Here is a 16,483-nt window from a genome sequence, read left to right as displayed (position 1 = left end):
AGGGTCCATCAAGAGCAACAACAGCAGTGCGTGCAGTGCATGCAGGTTGCGGCTTCGACTTGAGTTTGACTGTATCAGGAAAAGGGAGTTCGGGCCGTTGCTTGAGATGGCAGAGCAGCCAAGGTCCAAAGCGAGCCAATTGGCGAAGGGATTGCGGCCATGCGACGTCTGGACTGGGCACCGAAACTCCCCCAGTCGTGCCAGTCGAAGCTGTCTGAGCTCGAACGTGCTGCTGTCTTCGAGGACTCAAATCTAGCGAAGCATCCTCAAGTATCCACCTGACTGCGACTGCATGGCGGAAGCTTTGTTAGGAAAAGGTCGCTCGCTAAGATACACGAGATCGATTTCTCGTCATTCGTCGTTCGTCATTCCTCTGATGAATCATTTCTCGGCCCACCTTCCAACCGCTCAATCAAGTCACGTGCTAGATCACGTGCTCTCGCGGCCTCGCGGACGTGCTCGCTCCTCGTCGTTTCTTCGTCGGGCTCAATCGAGAGACTGGCAAAAGCATGATGGTCAAAATGGGTTTCACGGTCACTCAAGATATCGTGGAGATCCGCAGTCCAGAGGGCAACCATAGCACGAAGTCGAATCAGTTCAGCCTCGTCCATGTACGGCAAGGTCGCCATGCATGTATCCATCTTATCTGCAATTTCTGTAGCCTGTTCAAGCTCTCTCAGCTTAGCTTGAGAACCGAGATACGTTCTGTTGGCTCTTGGGGATAACGTGGGTGATTCGAGGTTGCTTTCGCCTTCGGGAAGAGTAGAGGCAGCAGGAGAAGTTTCTGCCTGCGTGACGTAGATCCAGATATTGAACATCGCGAGATAGAAGTCTACGGCATTAACAGTCCCTGGCCAGGATTTGTGGTAAGGGTGCAGAATGATGAGCCTCTCATAGAAGCGTTTAGCATTCTCAAAACCTTCACCCCAACCACCAGCACCTTGACTAGGACGCCCTTGTCGCAACAAAGCCTCTGCACCAATGCCCATATAGCCATGATTGCGGATGGCAGAGTTGCGGTTGACGATATCTGTTCTGAACATCAAGCCAAGGGCTCGTGATGCGCGGGTGAAATCCTCACTCAGCAGGCTCCGATGCACTATTGCTGTCAGCGCAGCGAGATGCTGAAGATGCAAAGTCCTCGGCATATGATCAGCCTTCGCAGGTGGCGTGGTCAACGATCTCTCAGGAGCGGCGATCCCATCATCACTCCAACTCACCGCGGTGGCTTTTCCAGCGTGCGGGAACGGAAATGGTGGAGGGAGTTGATCCAGAGGCTGGCCAGCAACACGGCGTTGGTACCTCTCCAACGGAGAGACAACAGCAGTGTACTCCAGTTCAATAGTGCTCTTGACGGTCTTCTGTAGCATTTCATACTCCAAGTCTTGCTGCGCATTTCGCGTTGCCTTCACCCGCTTGCGCTTCTTTCTCAGGGATTGTATTCGGCCGTCGAAACTAGTACGCTGAGTACTGATTGCTGGCGAGAAGATCGTAGACATCGTGACATCTGGTGTCTGCTACGCTAGGAAAAATGATCACACGAGTATTCTCACTGCAGTTGAGGCGCAGGATTCGCAGACTGCGTGGATGAGGCGCTTGGACGGAGGAGACAGCCGAAGGTGATGTAATATCATCGACGAGCCGTAGAGCTCTAGCACCGCGTAGACTTTGCAGGCTGAAGTGGTGGAAACGATAGAAGAATCAATGGTTCTGGAAGAAGACTGTTACTATTGGTTGGGGCTGGCTTGTTTCGGAAGAACCTCCTGGTTGTTTGAGCAATCAGGCGGATGATGTTACAATAATAATCGCTGGCGGTGTTGGCAGGCTGCGTCCGTGCTTCGCATCGCCATCTTGGTTTGTGGCCGCTCTGTCATCTCAGCCTTCGAGCACCAACATACCTTAACCTCAGTGACGAGCACACGCGGGAATTTCACTGTCAATAACACCCTCGATACCTTCTCCCCGTCCACAATTCGAAGGCAGATTCGAAGCCGAAGTGGTCTCCGCTCTAGCCTCAAGCGCCTCGATGATTCTCTCCGTGTGCTGACATCCTGGACACACCTCACCCGTTCATGCCGCCGACATTGTCCATTCCCGTCCCTCAGCCTTCACAAAATCTCTTTGTACCTTTGCACTCACTTCTTGCCTAACGGATTGATTACGAACTTGATTCTCCTCTGTTAACCTCGGCCATGCCACCATACTAGCCTTGCCTGTTGACCAGCCTGCGGACCTCAGACGACATGGGAAATACATCCTCTGCCCCCGACCGGGAGGTCGATGACGGTCAGCTAGAAGAGCTTGGACACATGAGGAGCGGCATACAGAGACAACATGCTGACGTCGTGACCGATGGGAGAAGTTCTCGACTTGGGAGAAGAAATACTCCATCATTCAGGATAACCGGACAAAGAGCCAGCTCTCTTTACGACACATTTCGACGTCACAGATCCGCAGAAGCAGTAAACTTGCGACAGAATGCAGGGCCCACGCCGTTGTCTTCTGACGAAGTTGGGGACGAACAAGAGGACAGACCACTGGTTGGTGGAGATGTCGAGATGATAGACACCAATCCAACTCCGGCTGTTTCCCAAGCTACATTCAGAAGACGAGCAACAATGTCACGACTTGGATCGCGACTGCTACCAGATTCTGTCGCTAGAGGTATATTGAACAGTGGGGAGGAAACCGCGCAGGAAGGTCGCGCACTTCGAAGTGGGGTCTCGGAAGACTCACGTCCATCCGTCTATGAGAGGCCACCAAATTCCGATGCCAACAGTCGAATATTCCTTACAGGATCAATTAGAAGACGAAGCGAGTACCGCTCCAACCTCAGACGGCGTGCGATTCGAGGGCCGTTCCCGTTGTTGCAAGGGGCACACGACGGTCGCCGATCCAGTACCTTAAGGAGTGAGTCTATTGATAGTGTTCAGGATTTGTCGCTGCCTGCAACCAACTCAGTGCGGCAACGAAGCAGATTTAGTCGAATCCGCAGCTCTGTTTCTATCGCCTCGAGGATCTCTAATCTGTTCGGGCATTCGACGGATCAGCTTGACACAGGCGAAACAGGACAAGAAACTCCTCGCGCACCAGCCAGAAACACTTTTGCTAATGAATCCGATCATTCACTTCCTTCACTCCAATCAATCGACCCCCGTCACGATAACGAGGAAGCCCCTCACGAATTGGACGCGGTTGAGCCAGAGACTCGAACGCTTTTGTCAGGACCCCGAGTTACATCGGGCATGAGTACTATTAGACGTTTCCAGCCTGGTCTGCGCTCCCGTTCGACACGACTCATTAGAAGGGGTGAACATCCACCGTTATCGCAGGTTCTACAACTTGCAGCAGCAGCAATTGCAGCGCAGCTCTCAGGCCACAATACCACTGGCCACTCTGGGGGACGTCACCTTGGTGCTGATACCTTCGATGGCAGTATTCAGAATTTCGTTCAAACTCTCCAGGATGCAGCAACAGCACAAGCTGGAGAGAACATCGATATGATTGCAGCCGATGGCGATCTTCCGCCGGTCAATTTCATGAGAGTATTCCAGTTCCCCAACGATGAGAATGGCTCCCCTATCGCATCCCAGGCACAATCTAGAGATGTTGATCAGATGGATCTAGACTCTATCGCGGGGCCGGGTGAGGGTGACAGGTCGGTGACCCTAGTTTTGGTTGGTGTCCGATCTCTGCCGCATGGGCAGGATAGTACCGGCGGTGAGAACGGTACACTGGGTCCCAGCCTCGACACGCTCTTAAGCCTACCCTTCTTGCCACCCGCCAATGTGCTACGAAACGGCAGTTCTGGGGCATTGTTCGGCCGGTCTGACGGAAGAGCACGATCAAATCCTCGAAGACACTCCATGACCAACTTCAGCTTTCCCGCACAGTATGAGACTCAGAGACACCAGCGCACTAGGACGCATGCAAGTCGATCGTCTAACAACTCAGACCAGAATATACCAGCAACCCCGGAGGCGGGAGGCACCTCGCATTCACTGTCGGAAAGTCCACCGGGGCCTAACCCTCCTCCATCCACCCCAGCTGACATCAGGAGTGGTCAAGCGACACCGATACGGCGACCGTCGTCGGCATCAGCTGCGCAGAACCCAGTCCTCTCTGACCTTGCCGAAGATCTCCCTCACCAGGATCTTGACACTCCTTCCCCCGAACCTTCCTTTAACGCCGCTCGGCAGAGGAGGCGAAGTGACTCTGAATTTGCTCGTCGCCCAGAGCTGGGCTCCGGTGCAGCAAGACGCAATGGGGTAGTGGAGCCTGATCATCCGCCTGCAGGAGTCGCACGTAGTTGGTTGATCTATGTTGTTGGCACGAACGTCTCACCAGATCATCCTGCTTTTACAATGCCTAGCCTGTTTACCGACAATCCCTCCTACGAAGACATGCAGATGCTATCCGCTCTACTTGGACCAGCCAAGCCTCCTGTCGCAACGCAGGAGGATGTAAGCTCCGCTGGCGGGCTTTTTCGCTTGACAGTTCAACAAGCTGGCTTCCTTGGAGAATCACTCTCCGGAGAAGACAGTTCCTCCATTCTTGTCAATTCAGGGGAGCGCTGCCTTATCTGCTTGTCGGACTATGCAGATTCAGAGGAAGTGCGGCGTTTGGACAAGTGCCATCATTTGTATCATCGCGATTGCATTGATGAGGTTTGTCTGAACCTTCCACACTCGCACAGCTGTTACTGACCATTCTTTAGTGGCTTACCACAGGCCGTAACAGTTGTCCAATGTGTCGGGGCCAGGGTGTGCCAGAGAATTCCAACGCTTTAGACGTCAATACTGGTACCGCTCCTGCAACAACAATGTGATTCTCAATACGTCAGCCCCCTGCGAGCTGACACACACTCGGTCGGACACCCCCACCGACGCTCATGACGCTTTACGAATTCCCTTCCAGCATCTTCCGGAATGGCTAATGGTTTGGCGCCGGTTGGGTAGCCTGTGGCTTTTGTTTTTAATGCAGCGCAAACTCTAATGAATGGTGCGCAATGAAGGGAATCTTTGGCGGGCGGGCTGCGAGCTGTCTCGCTTCCAACCTACTACTCACAGCTATGAATGAATCTGGGGTGCTCCGGTTTAGGCAACGAATATGTTTGCGTGTTTACATACCCCAGCAGTAATGTGCCCGGATACTGATTGGTTTGAGATGAATTCCTTGTGACTCAGCTGGCACATATGGATGGCCTTCATGAAACTCAAATTGACGGGTCGTAGACCTCCGGAGGCAGGGAAACCCTTGCAAGGAGGAAGACCCTGACATGCACATCCTACGGATGCACGTACTTGTATCACAGCTTTCGATCGACCCTAGCAGCACCCACTGCCAGCCGCGCTTGACACGCAGAAGAGGGTGTGTCATGTGGATGTAGAACTGTCATCTATTGGCGCCGTGGCCGAGCAGTGACCCGTCAATACCTCGATGCTTCCGCCTTCGCAGACACGCAGCTAAGCGTTTGTGAGTAAGCACCCATGGCATGTAGTAAGTGCGGATGAGGGATCGGTACAGGGCAGGCAACGACCCGCAATTTTCGATGTGGCATTTGACTGTCCACCGTGAACTAGCTCGCCCGCGGATAGAGCAGATCGGCCCCAGAGTCCAATACTGGGACAGCGCGGGCCTTGCCTTCCTCGAACCTGGGAAAAGCAACAGGGATCTGAATGGCAAATGCGCGTTGATGGATCCTTGCTGCGTTACATGTGCGTCGCTTTGGGTCAGCTTTAACGAGCGAGGATCGATTCGAGCCTTGCACCGATTGAGCTGATCCGCAATGAACGTGACCACTCCCGTGTGCAACCGTGTAGCTTTGTGTAACATGAGGCCAGGGACCACGGTGCAGATGGAAGATTTGTGGGAATGTGATGATATGGTACAGACAAAGTGTAGGCTAACAGGTATCCGTACGTAGTCGAAACCCCCAGGTACGGGAGGAATGCTGATTATTACCTGATCGACCAGGGCCTGAGCCTGAGCCCCTCGTCGATGCTGCCTGCGCCTGCGCCCGTCCCAGCCAGGTCTGACCCTCAACTCCTCCAACCCACAATGGTCCGTCCCATCCTTTCCCATCGCTCCCAACGCAAAGCGGGCCAGCGCGCTCGAGAGAAAAGCCTCGTCGACCTAATTGTTTAACCTGTTACCTCCCATGTCTTGCTCCTCTGTCATTCGTGTCAAACGGGCGCATGAAGGTCTATCTTTAGGCACGCCCTCCATCCAGTGTCCACTGTCCACTGTCCACAGCGAGCTAGATCATCTGCTCATTTCCAGGCCGGCACTAGACGTCTCCACGGTCGAAAATCCATCGAGATTGGAGAATCTGCCAGAGCGTTTTCATGGGTCTGTCAACGTCCCGAAAAGTCAGACGGTGGCGGTGGGATTCTCCCATCGGGAGCACCACTTGGACTCTTGCCTGGCTGCAGCAGGTCTTGCTGTAATTAGCCCAAAGTGGTCTGAGAAGGGCCCGCCTTCATCAAATTCAGACTACTGCTGGCCACGTCCTCTAGCAAGCTTTCCTGGCCGACATGACCAGAAATCATCGTTTTGTTTCAGCAAGATGACATGACCAACCTCTTCCTGCAGCGCCGGCTTCGTATCACACCAAACCCCTCTGGCGGAAGTGCCCGTCAAGGATACAGAAAGAGTGGATATGCTGAATGGCAGTATGATCTGCAAGGACAACACTGGCTGCGGAGCTAAGTTGCCCGCCAATACTACGGTACCTATACAGAGAGTGGTCACATCATTCGTTCAACCTCAGTGGCTGTCATTGGGCCCCCAAGGCATCATCTCTGAGCATGTCAACGCCCATATGCATATGCGCTAGCTTTTGACACGATAGTGCAGTTGAGCCTTGACCAGTTTTCGACCCATGGGGTTCTCTCAACGCTTGGCCCGGGCGAATGACTCGTCTAGGAAGAGCGGACGTGAATGCAGATTGCCTATCTTTGCACAGTCTCATCAGTCTCCCAGGCGCGCCCGTTCCCCGCTCCCTGTGACAACGGAGATGCAGCTTCACATCACAATCACTTATGTTTCAACCGCCACCAACACCCATCAGTATTGTTGACTCTTTCCCCTCTCTACCTGGGTCAAAGTCGATCATACAGCATTGCAATTTGATGCTTTGTACAGAACTTGGTCGATATTCAAGTCTCAAAGAGGGGAGCCCCGATTTGGCGCCACTGATACAGAATGGTTCACGGCGGGTGCCTCGGGCCAACAGCCAAACCCTGCGGACCGAGAAACGTGGCTTAAGCTTTAGCTACTGAGACTTCGACCCCCTCGAGGTGGCTATGTGTGTATCCGTACAACTGTGCAGTACTCTTTCCCGGGATCATCCCGTAACGCACACCTGGCAGGGGCCCGATAGGCATCACACTGAATCCCAATGCTGCAGCATTGGTTACACAAGTTTAGTTCAGTATGCGGGACGTCAAGTGCCAACCATTATTGTCCATCCCGCGACACACCAGGATTCAGGCCAGGGGTCGCAATCTGAAATGGGCTTTGCAAAAGAGAAAACTGCTTCCGAAAACCAACATTGTCTTGTGGAGGCACTTCTCTTCCAGGATAATGGTTGCAGGCCCACAACAATCCACGGGGAGGCAATAGAGTCACCCCCGGATGATGTCCCACAGGCTACATCCGCTGTCCCCTCGAAAATGGCAGCAATGATTCCACCCATGATGTGGGCACTGGAGTTCTGGTGTAAGCCAATTTCCCTTGCACCTTGATTCGGGTCCCGACCACTTTGTCAACAAGAGGAATGATACGGAGTCCTATGTTGTTACAAGCCCCTTTATGATGCACGAGCTGAGCGTGCTATCTTTACTCCTCTCCTGGGGCAGGGGAAGAACATCTTTCCGATTTCAACACGCCAAGACTGATCAGAGCGTGATAGCTTTACAAGGTCGAAATCATCCAGGCATGATTCAAGATCACTGGAGCCCCTTTGAAGTCAAGAGTCAGATCTTGCACGTGTAGCCTTAGCTTACTCCATGGGCGTCGCTCCAACTGCGTCATCTAGTACAATCTATCAGCGCGATCAGGGCCACCTAAGGGCGGTACGGCTCCCCTTGACAAGGAGGATGCCGAGTACCAAACACAAAGATTCCGGCGGACGCAATGGAGATCATCTGGCGCTGTGCAATGGGGCAGCTCGGCCACTCCTGGGGCTCCAGATGAAGTCAATATTCTCGGTGTAGGGCCGTTGCTCGATCATCGGTATGGGATCGACCTCAAGGGACCCCGGTCGAGTCCTTGGCCGGGTCTGACGACACTGCGACTAAAACGCTACTGGGTTGTGGACTCGGGACTTGCACTACTGTATACACCCTGGTCTCGCCCAAGCACGGCCGCCACGGAATCGCGCTCTGGCATTCCACTGGGGGTTTGGCATCGGGGCCTAACAAGCCTAAGAGAGAAGACCCCCTCCAACTTTCGACTTTTGCGCTTTGCGTCTTTCAGACTTTCACATCTGTCCCAGAAACGGGCACCCTCTCATCCTTTGTGGTACAATCGCGTTCTGTCTCGCTTTCCAACGGAGAATCCATTCCTCGCACCGTACCGCCGACGTTCCTCCAACTTTGATGACCCAACACCCTCGAATGCCAAATTCTTCTTGTTTTCGGTCGAAGTTATGTTTCGGCGAGACCGGTCCACTGCTTGATAAGCCCTTGAGCGACACTCCCTGAGACTGACAAGTGACTGGCACCTCACGAAACGGTGGCTTCTGTTCCTGCCAGTTCGCCCCGTTCAAGTGAACGAATTACGCCCATAAAATCCTCGCAATCCGGCCGTCGACCCTGCTGTAGAAGTTTATTCAGCCTCGTTGGAGTAGTGCTTCGATTTGAAGGAATTTTCGCACTCCAGGCCGAGGCCATATCATGATCTGAAGCCTTGCTTCCACAACCAGCATCAAATCCTATTATCCATGGTCAGCACTGATATTTCCCACTTACCTACGGTTATACTGACTTCGCGACCCGCGCCAGGTCTCTGATCGACGTTCCTGCGACGTAACCCCCGTTCTTGTCGTCAATTGACCCGGTCCGGCTCTGAGACAAGCAGATCGGAGCTTCTGCTCTGTCATACTGTATTCGACAGCTAAGTCGTGTGCACTACTACCGCGTTGTTTGTTTCACCGACCTGTTCGCCATTTACAGGCCCTCGGCGAGTATCACGAAGTCACCACCACGCTCGTCGGACGCTTTCGTGTACCGGGAAGTACTGGCCGGCGCACAGCCACCCAGTCCGCAATCACACTCGCAGACCTCTCCATTGGGCCTTTCTTCCTCGAATCTACTGCGGCCGCTCTGGTTTTGTGCCACGGCGTTTTCTAGCATAGTCTGTGCAACTCCATCATTACGGGATGAGCGGACCGTTTGACCATGGCATGAACATGCCGCTACCCAGAATGATGGACCCCGGCTTCCCGGTCTACAATGGCAACTTTCCTGCAGCATACCCCGGGTTCTCAGGTCCTCCGACTACCAATTTCGATGGTAGCGCATTTTGGTATAACCCCGATGATTCCGACCAACTGTTTGAGAGAGAGACAAGCATCTTTGGGGGTCGAGGTGTCGCTCTTCCACAAACAGGTATGGAGGCTTCGAGTGTCAAACATCGCAGGACTCGCAGTGGTTGCTTCACTTGCCGTACCAGAAGAGTCAAGGTAATTAATGCATTCATCTCGAATGGCCGTCGGTTCCTCGCTGATCTTTATCCCAGTGCGATGAAACCCGACCTGTTTGTGACAGTATGCTGCCGGATCAAATTCTTCCACAAGGACTCTACTGACTCAAGCCTAGGATGCAAGAAAGGAAGTCGTGAGTGCGAATTCCCACAGCCGGCCACCGCTTCCAAACGATCTAAGCAGAGCGAGAGCCGAAGTCCGAAGGATACAACGAAACACGAGAACAAGATTGAGCCCATGTCAGGACTAGCCACCATCAAGGATGAAAGCGACAGCGACAACGAGCCCTCGAGCTCGAGTACAATACGGCCTGCTTTTGGCCGCCTACGTACTGACAGTGGTCAATCAGTCAGTCAATTGAGCAAATCCAAAGATGTCTCCGAGACGCCCTCGACGGGCAAGGAATATACAAGCCCACAGTCGATAGACGCCTCAGAGACCCGATCGAGGGACGAAACACCTGCTTCGTCACTGCGGACCGTCGCCAATTCGGCAGAGATGCAAGCGCGACAAGCAAAAATAAGAGCGCTCCCACCTGACCTGCAGAAGTACCTTCAGTTTCAACAGGAGTACATGACACATTACCACTATTTCTTCAAACTAGACCCTACAGACTTTGTGCATGGCGAGTTCATCGACCTCGCTCTGTCCTATGAGCCACTGTTGTACGCGGCCGTCGGGTTCGCTGCATATCACTACGAATTGCAGCAGCCCGACGCCAAGCTATCGCACTTCCTCGGATACCATAGCAAGTCCCTGTCCATGCTCAGAAAATCCTTGGAAAGGAATGCGAAGGTGACGGAAGCTACTCTACTGACGGTGTTGCAGTTGGCAACGTTTGAGGAATATATCGGGGATTGGATGCACCTTACAGGACACCATCGGGCCGCTTGCTCCATGATTAAGAATATGTTCACCTGCGACTCGATGATGGAAACCGATATAGGAAGACGTATCTTCAGCTGGCATGCTCGACTGGATATCACAGTCGGCCTGATGGCGGGTAATGAGACCCGGCTAGGCCGAGAGTGGTTCGAGGCGAATTCCACGTGGTACTTTAACCAAATCAACAACGACCCTGAGGGCGACCTGGACATCGAAAATATTTTGGCCTACTTTGTGGCAGCCAATCGACTGATCGGGATGGATTACGCATACTTTTTTGCCAAGTTTTCAGAGCGTCAAATCAGCGAGGAAGCCTTCCGTTCGGAGGTTGCGAAAGTCGTCGAAAGAATGGAATCTATGAAACGTGAGATCGAGCTTTTCAATGACGAGTACTACCGAGTACAAGAATTCCCGGTTGAGCAGATCCGGCCGTTGACCAGCGACGACATTGTCAATCCGTATGCCCCTGGAGGACTCTTCAAGGATGCATTGTGGCCCCTGAACTTTATGTGGATCGACTGGTACAGCCTCGAACAAATGCAGAAATGGCAAATGGCGGCATTGCTCGACACACCAGCGCCTCCAGACTTGGAGCAGATAAGCCTTGAGCAGTGTCGCATTATGGAAGCCATTGAGCGATGGCATGAGGCGCCGAATGGAGCTATTCTTGGAGCGCATGCAAGTCTAGGTCTTGCCTCCATATTCTTGAAGAAGGATGAAAGGCATACAAGGTGGCTTAGAAGGAAGTTTGCCACAGTGGAACGACTGGGCTATATCTTCCCGCCAACATTCCGCCAAAAGATGGCGGTAGCATGGGGGTTGACTTGCAGCGAAGTCGGAGAGAATGAAGCCGTGGAGAACTGGTGGCTCCCAAACGATGAGGGAAACATTCCCATGCTGAAAGAACTTCGCAGAGTGGTGACCGAAAGGCATGAGAATGACGAAATGTCCGCCATGGAGTCTCTCGCCAGTGTGAGAGACTTGAAGGCCATCTTCGAGAAGATGGACATACGAACCCAGGCCCTCGCCGAATCTGGGATGACGGCAGAAAACCCCAGCCCACCCAGCGATGGTGGGTCGAGTGACCGAGGTAGCAATGCCAGTTTCAGCCCGACAAGCATGAGTTTCGGCGAAGGTCGCAGTGGCATAGGGTCTGCTCAGATGCAAGAGGGCGGTTATGCGGGAAGGATGACACGAGCGAACATGATGCTATGAGTAACGGAATTTCAAAACCAGCCCAGTGGCCATTTGGCCGCGCACAGGCATTACCATTGCGACCGCCAGGACACGCCAACAGGTTTTATGGATTGTGATTACACACTTGGATGTCACAGCAGTCCGGACAGGACTCCCAGAAGAGATCCGGGAGAGGAACTCGAAGCCGGTCCCTCTGAACCTCCCCAAGGCGGGCGCCGTTATATTCACGCTTCACACCGGCCGTCTTGCTTCTGCCTGTTGATTTGTTCAACTCTTCCACGCCACTCGCCTTCTGCAGAATTCACTTCATTGACCTAGCAAACCCTGATCAAGCGGAGTCCCAGGAACAAAACAGCAGGCTTGGGTTCGAAGAGAGACCAACCAGCAAGCTGTCGGCCGAATCCCCGAGCGCAGTGTTTTGCTTAATCTGTCGGCAATGGTCGACGCCGTCGAGAGATACACAGTTTCTCCAGGGCTCTATTGTTGAACGATCTCTACGGACTGTTGTGCTCGACATGGATTGCACCTTCCAAAACTCCTGGACCTTGTTCTTGACAGTGGTCAGTCAATGGAGGGCTTAGGGCCCCCAGAAGGTGTCTAGCCAGACGAGTACAGAGCAGATGAGTACAGAGCAGATGACGCGCAAGACTGGATTGTCACACCATCTCGTCAGCATTGATGACTGATCAAACCCGGAGTCAACCAGTCTGTTGGTGTGGCCACTGGCCAGGTCCTTGATTGCAATGATCAAGGGGATCAGATTGAACATGCATTGGCCCTCAGCTTGCTGGGGCTTTTCCTTTTTGTACAGTATTCGAATACACTGCTTGCATCAAGGAAGAGGGTACCCTGCGGGATGAGACTCGACGACTCGACGACTAGAAGGAAATCTGAGTCCTCCACATTGTCCCGACCATTGGGCAATCATGCGCATGTCGAAGTTGGCGGACCCCGGCCTCAACCAGGAGAAACTGGAAATGGGCCCTTGACTACTCCGTACAGAGTACGGATACAGTGCGCCCCGAACACCGGCCTCACATTGCCATATCTGGAGAAGGCCGGCGCCCACTGGCATGAAAGTGTACGGAGTAGGGGGTGAGAAAAAGGACTTTTGCAGCGATACTGGGCCAGTCAGGACTCGGTGATACACATACTCTATCCATAAAGTAGTTTAGTTGCGGAATATGCCGGTGCTCCTTTTCTTTCAGTTTTCCCCTACTAGTGATTAAGGCAAACGCTACTGTAGGTGTAGCTTTCGTTCTGCCAGCATCTCACTCCACTAACTGGCACCAAACTGGGGTGAACAAGTTAGTACAGAGTACTAGAATAGTGCGTCTTGTCCCCCGTCCTACTAATTCATGTGAACTACCGCAGAGTAACACCTCTAAAGAGGGCCGAGATATTAGTAGAGACTTAACTCAAGACTCCCCCAAGCTAACGCACGGCGGTTGAAACACCCTTTGTGGGCAATGGTCCGGTCATGTTCTCACTGGCTGTACTCGGTACTCACTCCACTTCCGTGGCAAGTGATTGGTATGCGTGCCCAGGTTGACTCCTGCCTCGAACCGTCTTGAGGCACGACGGCATGTGCAGAAGATGGCCCCGTCGGTCGCGGACGAATTTGGCATACAAAGCAGCGGAAAGATAGAGTGCTCCCAAGGATATAACCGCTGGGTACCGAAACTGGTCCGGTCGAGGGAAGATGATGGTGGGTACAAAGGCACACAGTTCAAAGAAGTTCTGCAGCGACATTTCGACGGCAGAGAAAGTGCCTCGGTGGGGAGGTAGGATGGATTCTTGGATGATCAATTGAGCGCACAGGTCGAAAGACCACAGCCCAAAGCGTGACAGGATGATGCCGCCGATGAAGAGTGGGAGCACCGTTCGAGGAGACGAGGAGGAGCCAGTCCAGAGTAGTCCAACGGCCACACTCGAACACGCCGTCTGCCATGACAGAAACCAGATGCCGGCGCGGACAGGGCCGATTTTGGACATGATTTTGGGAGCGATGAAGGTGGACGAGATTTCCACCATGGTGGAAATGGTCCGTAGCATCCCTACCATTGTCGACGTTATTCTGGGTTCGGGTAGTCCCAGGAGAAAGGTCGTCATCTGGCCGGAAAAGGATAAGACAGTCAAATAGAGAACCGAAAGGGCGAGAGACGGGAGAAAAGCTGACTGGCGGACATAGGTGCTGAGGGGGCCGACGATTGGCGCCAGGTATCTTGCCGTGAATCGTGACCCTGAAGGCGGTTGCTGCTCGGAAATTTCGAGCTCGGTTTGGTCTTCGCCAGTGACAGTGCCAGTGCCAGTAGTCTCGCCCGATCGACTGCGGTCTCGCAATGCTGGGATTCGGTGGAACACTCTGGCGATCAGCAGATACTCAATCCCCACCGACAGAGCGTTGGTGGCTAGAGTCGTCCAGACGGCAGCGATAGGAGACCAGCCGTGGAGGAGAGCAATGGCCAAGGGGGCCGCCAGCTTGCAGACTAGATCGATCCGGCGCATCTGTGCGTTGAGAGTCTGAAGCAACGCCTCGTCATCGGCAGCAATGACTACCACCCAGTCCCTTTCCACCGCCACCGTGTTTGTGATGGAGCTGAGTTTCTCTATACAGGCCAGTAAGACCAAGATGCCGAGGAGGAGCATGAGGACAACGGACGAAAGCGCTTCTTCCCGGCTGACCAACAGCGCAAAGATGAGGCAGGAAACTGCAGCGCCCAGCCGTTGTCCCACGATGGACAATCGAATGATCCGGAGACGGTCACCCGAGTCGAGGAAGCGCCCCAGAATCGGTGAGAGGCATACGGCCGCCAGGGCACGGATCAGGGCGTAGATAGATACTGGGAGTAGTGTGCCAGGATAAATGCTTGCGAGGAAAAGGACCGCGCCAAACTCAAAGCCTCGAGCATTCCACATTGATAGGAAGTGAGAGACGTAGAGGGCGGGCGCGATAGTTCTTGACTCCATTTCCATCGCGACACGGTGGGTGAGCCTGAACTTCAGGGTTTGCTCAAGAAATCAGAAATCCAGTGGACCAGTTCCAAGGGCCGATGGCACAACGCCGTCCGACTGGTGCTGGGCCGGTTCGTTAATTGCAGGAGACGAAGGTCCGCGAGGACTGGCTCAGGCCCTCGAACTTAGCCATTCCATGTCAGAAGCGGTAAAATACAGTGCCCTCGACAGAAGGGCCATGAGGCAGGAGGAGTACTATCAGTACCTACCAGGTAGGGAGTGGGAAGACGAGGAACTGAGGATTGAGGATATGTCTTTGATACTGGAACAAAGTTATGCCGACTCTGACAACCCATAGATTACATAATCTGGCCAACGCGTCCACCGAGACTCTTGTAACGGCGGGCAGGCGACACCTCAATTGACGGCTGCCAAACCTCGTCCCCTGTACCCGTTATTTCTCCCTCATACTGTGTCCATTTTCTTCCATCGAGGCTCTGTTCGCGTTCTCTTGTCCTCCTGTCCTCCTCTTTCGCTGCAGCTCCACGACAAGCAGTGATCAGTCTAGTCATCAAGCCCATTCCCCGGCGCTGCAATTCCAGGCCCCGTTCTGGTTGTGGATGTGGACAGCTTAGCAACAATGTCCCGCGGAGTCGCCGACCATCCCTACGATGACGACCACGCCGTCCTTGACGATGACTTCCTCAACGATGGTATGGAAGGATGTGCTCTCTATCGCCCACTCTCCCTGACTAACCATCAACAGAGGTCGAACCAGACGAACCCTCATACAACACCTCGGACCGTGCTCCCCTGACGGGCAACATTCAATCCTCCTCCTCGAGCGCGCCTTTGAACCAAAATTACTTGACCTCCAGAATACCCGGCGAGGACAGACGTGCCCCTCAGAACACCATTGATGAAAGCGTGTGGGAAACCGTCTCTCGAGACCTACTGGCCGTCTGGGAAAAAATGAAGCAAGTCCTCTACCCGAAGTACCTGCTTGGTGGTATGCTGCAGAGACAAGGCTCGGGCATAGGTGACGAGGAGAGTCAAGGCTTCGGCCGAGACCTACGCGGTCTGATAGGAAGATGGCCTGATGCAGACGGAATCCTCCAGGGAGGTCTGAGTGAAGGTCTGCGAGATTGGGATCTGTGGTAAGTAGTGCCAGCTCAAGCTGGACAGACGTGTCTATGACGGCCCAATGACTAACTGGTCAACAGGGGCCCACTCATCTTCTGTCTGCTCCTGAGTGTGTTTCTGTCAATGCGAGCTAGCAAAGACCAGAGCGACCTGGTCTTCTCGGGAGTCTTCTCCCTAGTCTGGATCGGTGAAGCGGTGGTGACTCTTCAGATCAAACTGCTGGGAGGAAACATGTGAAAAGCCCACTCCGTTCTGTACGCCATGTGACTGACTGCGGCCTAGTTCCTTTATGCAATCGGTATCCATCATCGGCTACACCTTGTTCCCGCTTACGATCGCTGCCCTGCTCAGTGCTCTGGGATTACCGATGATTGCGCGTGTTCCGGTCTATATTGTTCTTGTGTCGTGGTCGCTGGCAGCCGGGGTTAGCATTCTCGGAGGGTCAGGGGTCGTCAAGAACCGGGTCGCGCTCAGTGTGTATCCTCTGTTTGTCTTCTACCTAGGCCTTGGATGCCTGTGTTTTATTAGTTAGATCTCAGTAACGGGTCCAAGTCGTTCCAATAAGCGGTGGCCACGAGGCGGCGCGTCCGTTCC

The 16,483-nt window shown here is 53.6% G+C and overlaps 5 protein-coding genes across 5 annotated transcripts; 3 read left to right on the top strand and 2 right to left on the bottom strand.

Annotated features, from left to right (window-relative positions):
* Window positions 1-365: 365 nt before the first annotated feature.
* Window positions 366-1,499, bottom strand: A1O3_07263 (uncharacterized protein; the record flags this gene model as incomplete). The annotated part of the gene is made up of 1 exon (XM_007737373.1): window positions 366-1,499. One exon carries the CDS (start codon window positions 1,497-1,499, stop codon window positions 366-368), a length of 1,134 nt encoding a protein of 377 aa, XP_007735563.1.
* Window positions 1,500-2,618: 1,119 nt separating this feature from the next.
* A1O3_07262 (uncharacterized protein) lies at window positions 2,619-4,828 on the top strand (the record flags this gene model as incomplete). Its single annotated transcript, XM_007737372.1, has 2 exons — window positions 2,619-4,667; window positions 4,718-4,828. 2 exons carry the CDS (start codon window positions 2,619-2,621, stop codon window positions 4,826-4,828), a joined length of 2,160 nt encoding a protein of 719 aa, XP_007735562.1.
* Window positions 4,829-9,415: 4,587 nt separating this feature from the next.
* Window positions 9,416-11,809, top strand: A1O3_07261 (uncharacterized protein; the record flags this gene model as incomplete). The annotated part of the gene is made up of 3 exons (XM_007737371.1): window positions 9,416-9,688; window positions 9,745-9,772; window positions 9,825-11,809. 3 exons carry the CDS (start codon window positions 9,416-9,418, stop codon window positions 11,807-11,809), a joined length of 2,286 nt encoding a protein of 761 aa, XP_007735561.1.
* A 1,488-nt stretch (window positions 11,810-13,297) lies between these two features.
* On the bottom strand, window positions 13,298-14,767 carry A1O3_07260 (uncharacterized protein; the record flags this gene model as incomplete). The annotated part of the gene is made up of 1 exon (XM_007737370.1): window positions 13,298-14,767. One exon carries the CDS (start codon window positions 14,765-14,767, stop codon window positions 13,298-13,300), a length of 1,470 nt encoding a protein of 489 aa, XP_007735560.1.
* A 619-nt stretch (window positions 14,768-15,386) lies between these two features.
* Window positions 15,387-16,421, top strand: A1O3_07259 (uncharacterized protein; the record flags this gene model as incomplete). Its single annotated transcript, XM_007737369.1, has 4 exons — window positions 15,387-15,459; window positions 15,513-15,903; window positions 15,970-16,122; window positions 16,172-16,421. The coding sequence occupies 4 exons, from the start codon at window positions 15,387-15,389 to the stop codon at window positions 16,419-16,421; spliced, it is 867 nt and encodes a 288-aa protein (XP_007735559.1).
* Window positions 16,422-16,483: the final 62 nt, after the last annotated feature.

Source organism: Capronia epimyces (assembly GCF_000585565.1).
Source record: "Capronia epimyces CBS 606.96 chromosome Unknown aczIQ-supercont1.6, whole genome shotgun sequence".
NCBI lineage: Eukaryota > Fungi > Ascomycota > Eurotiomycetes > Chaetothyriales > Herpotrichiellaceae > Capronia > Capronia epimyces.
This window is presented reverse-complemented; position numbering and strand designations above follow the sequence as displayed.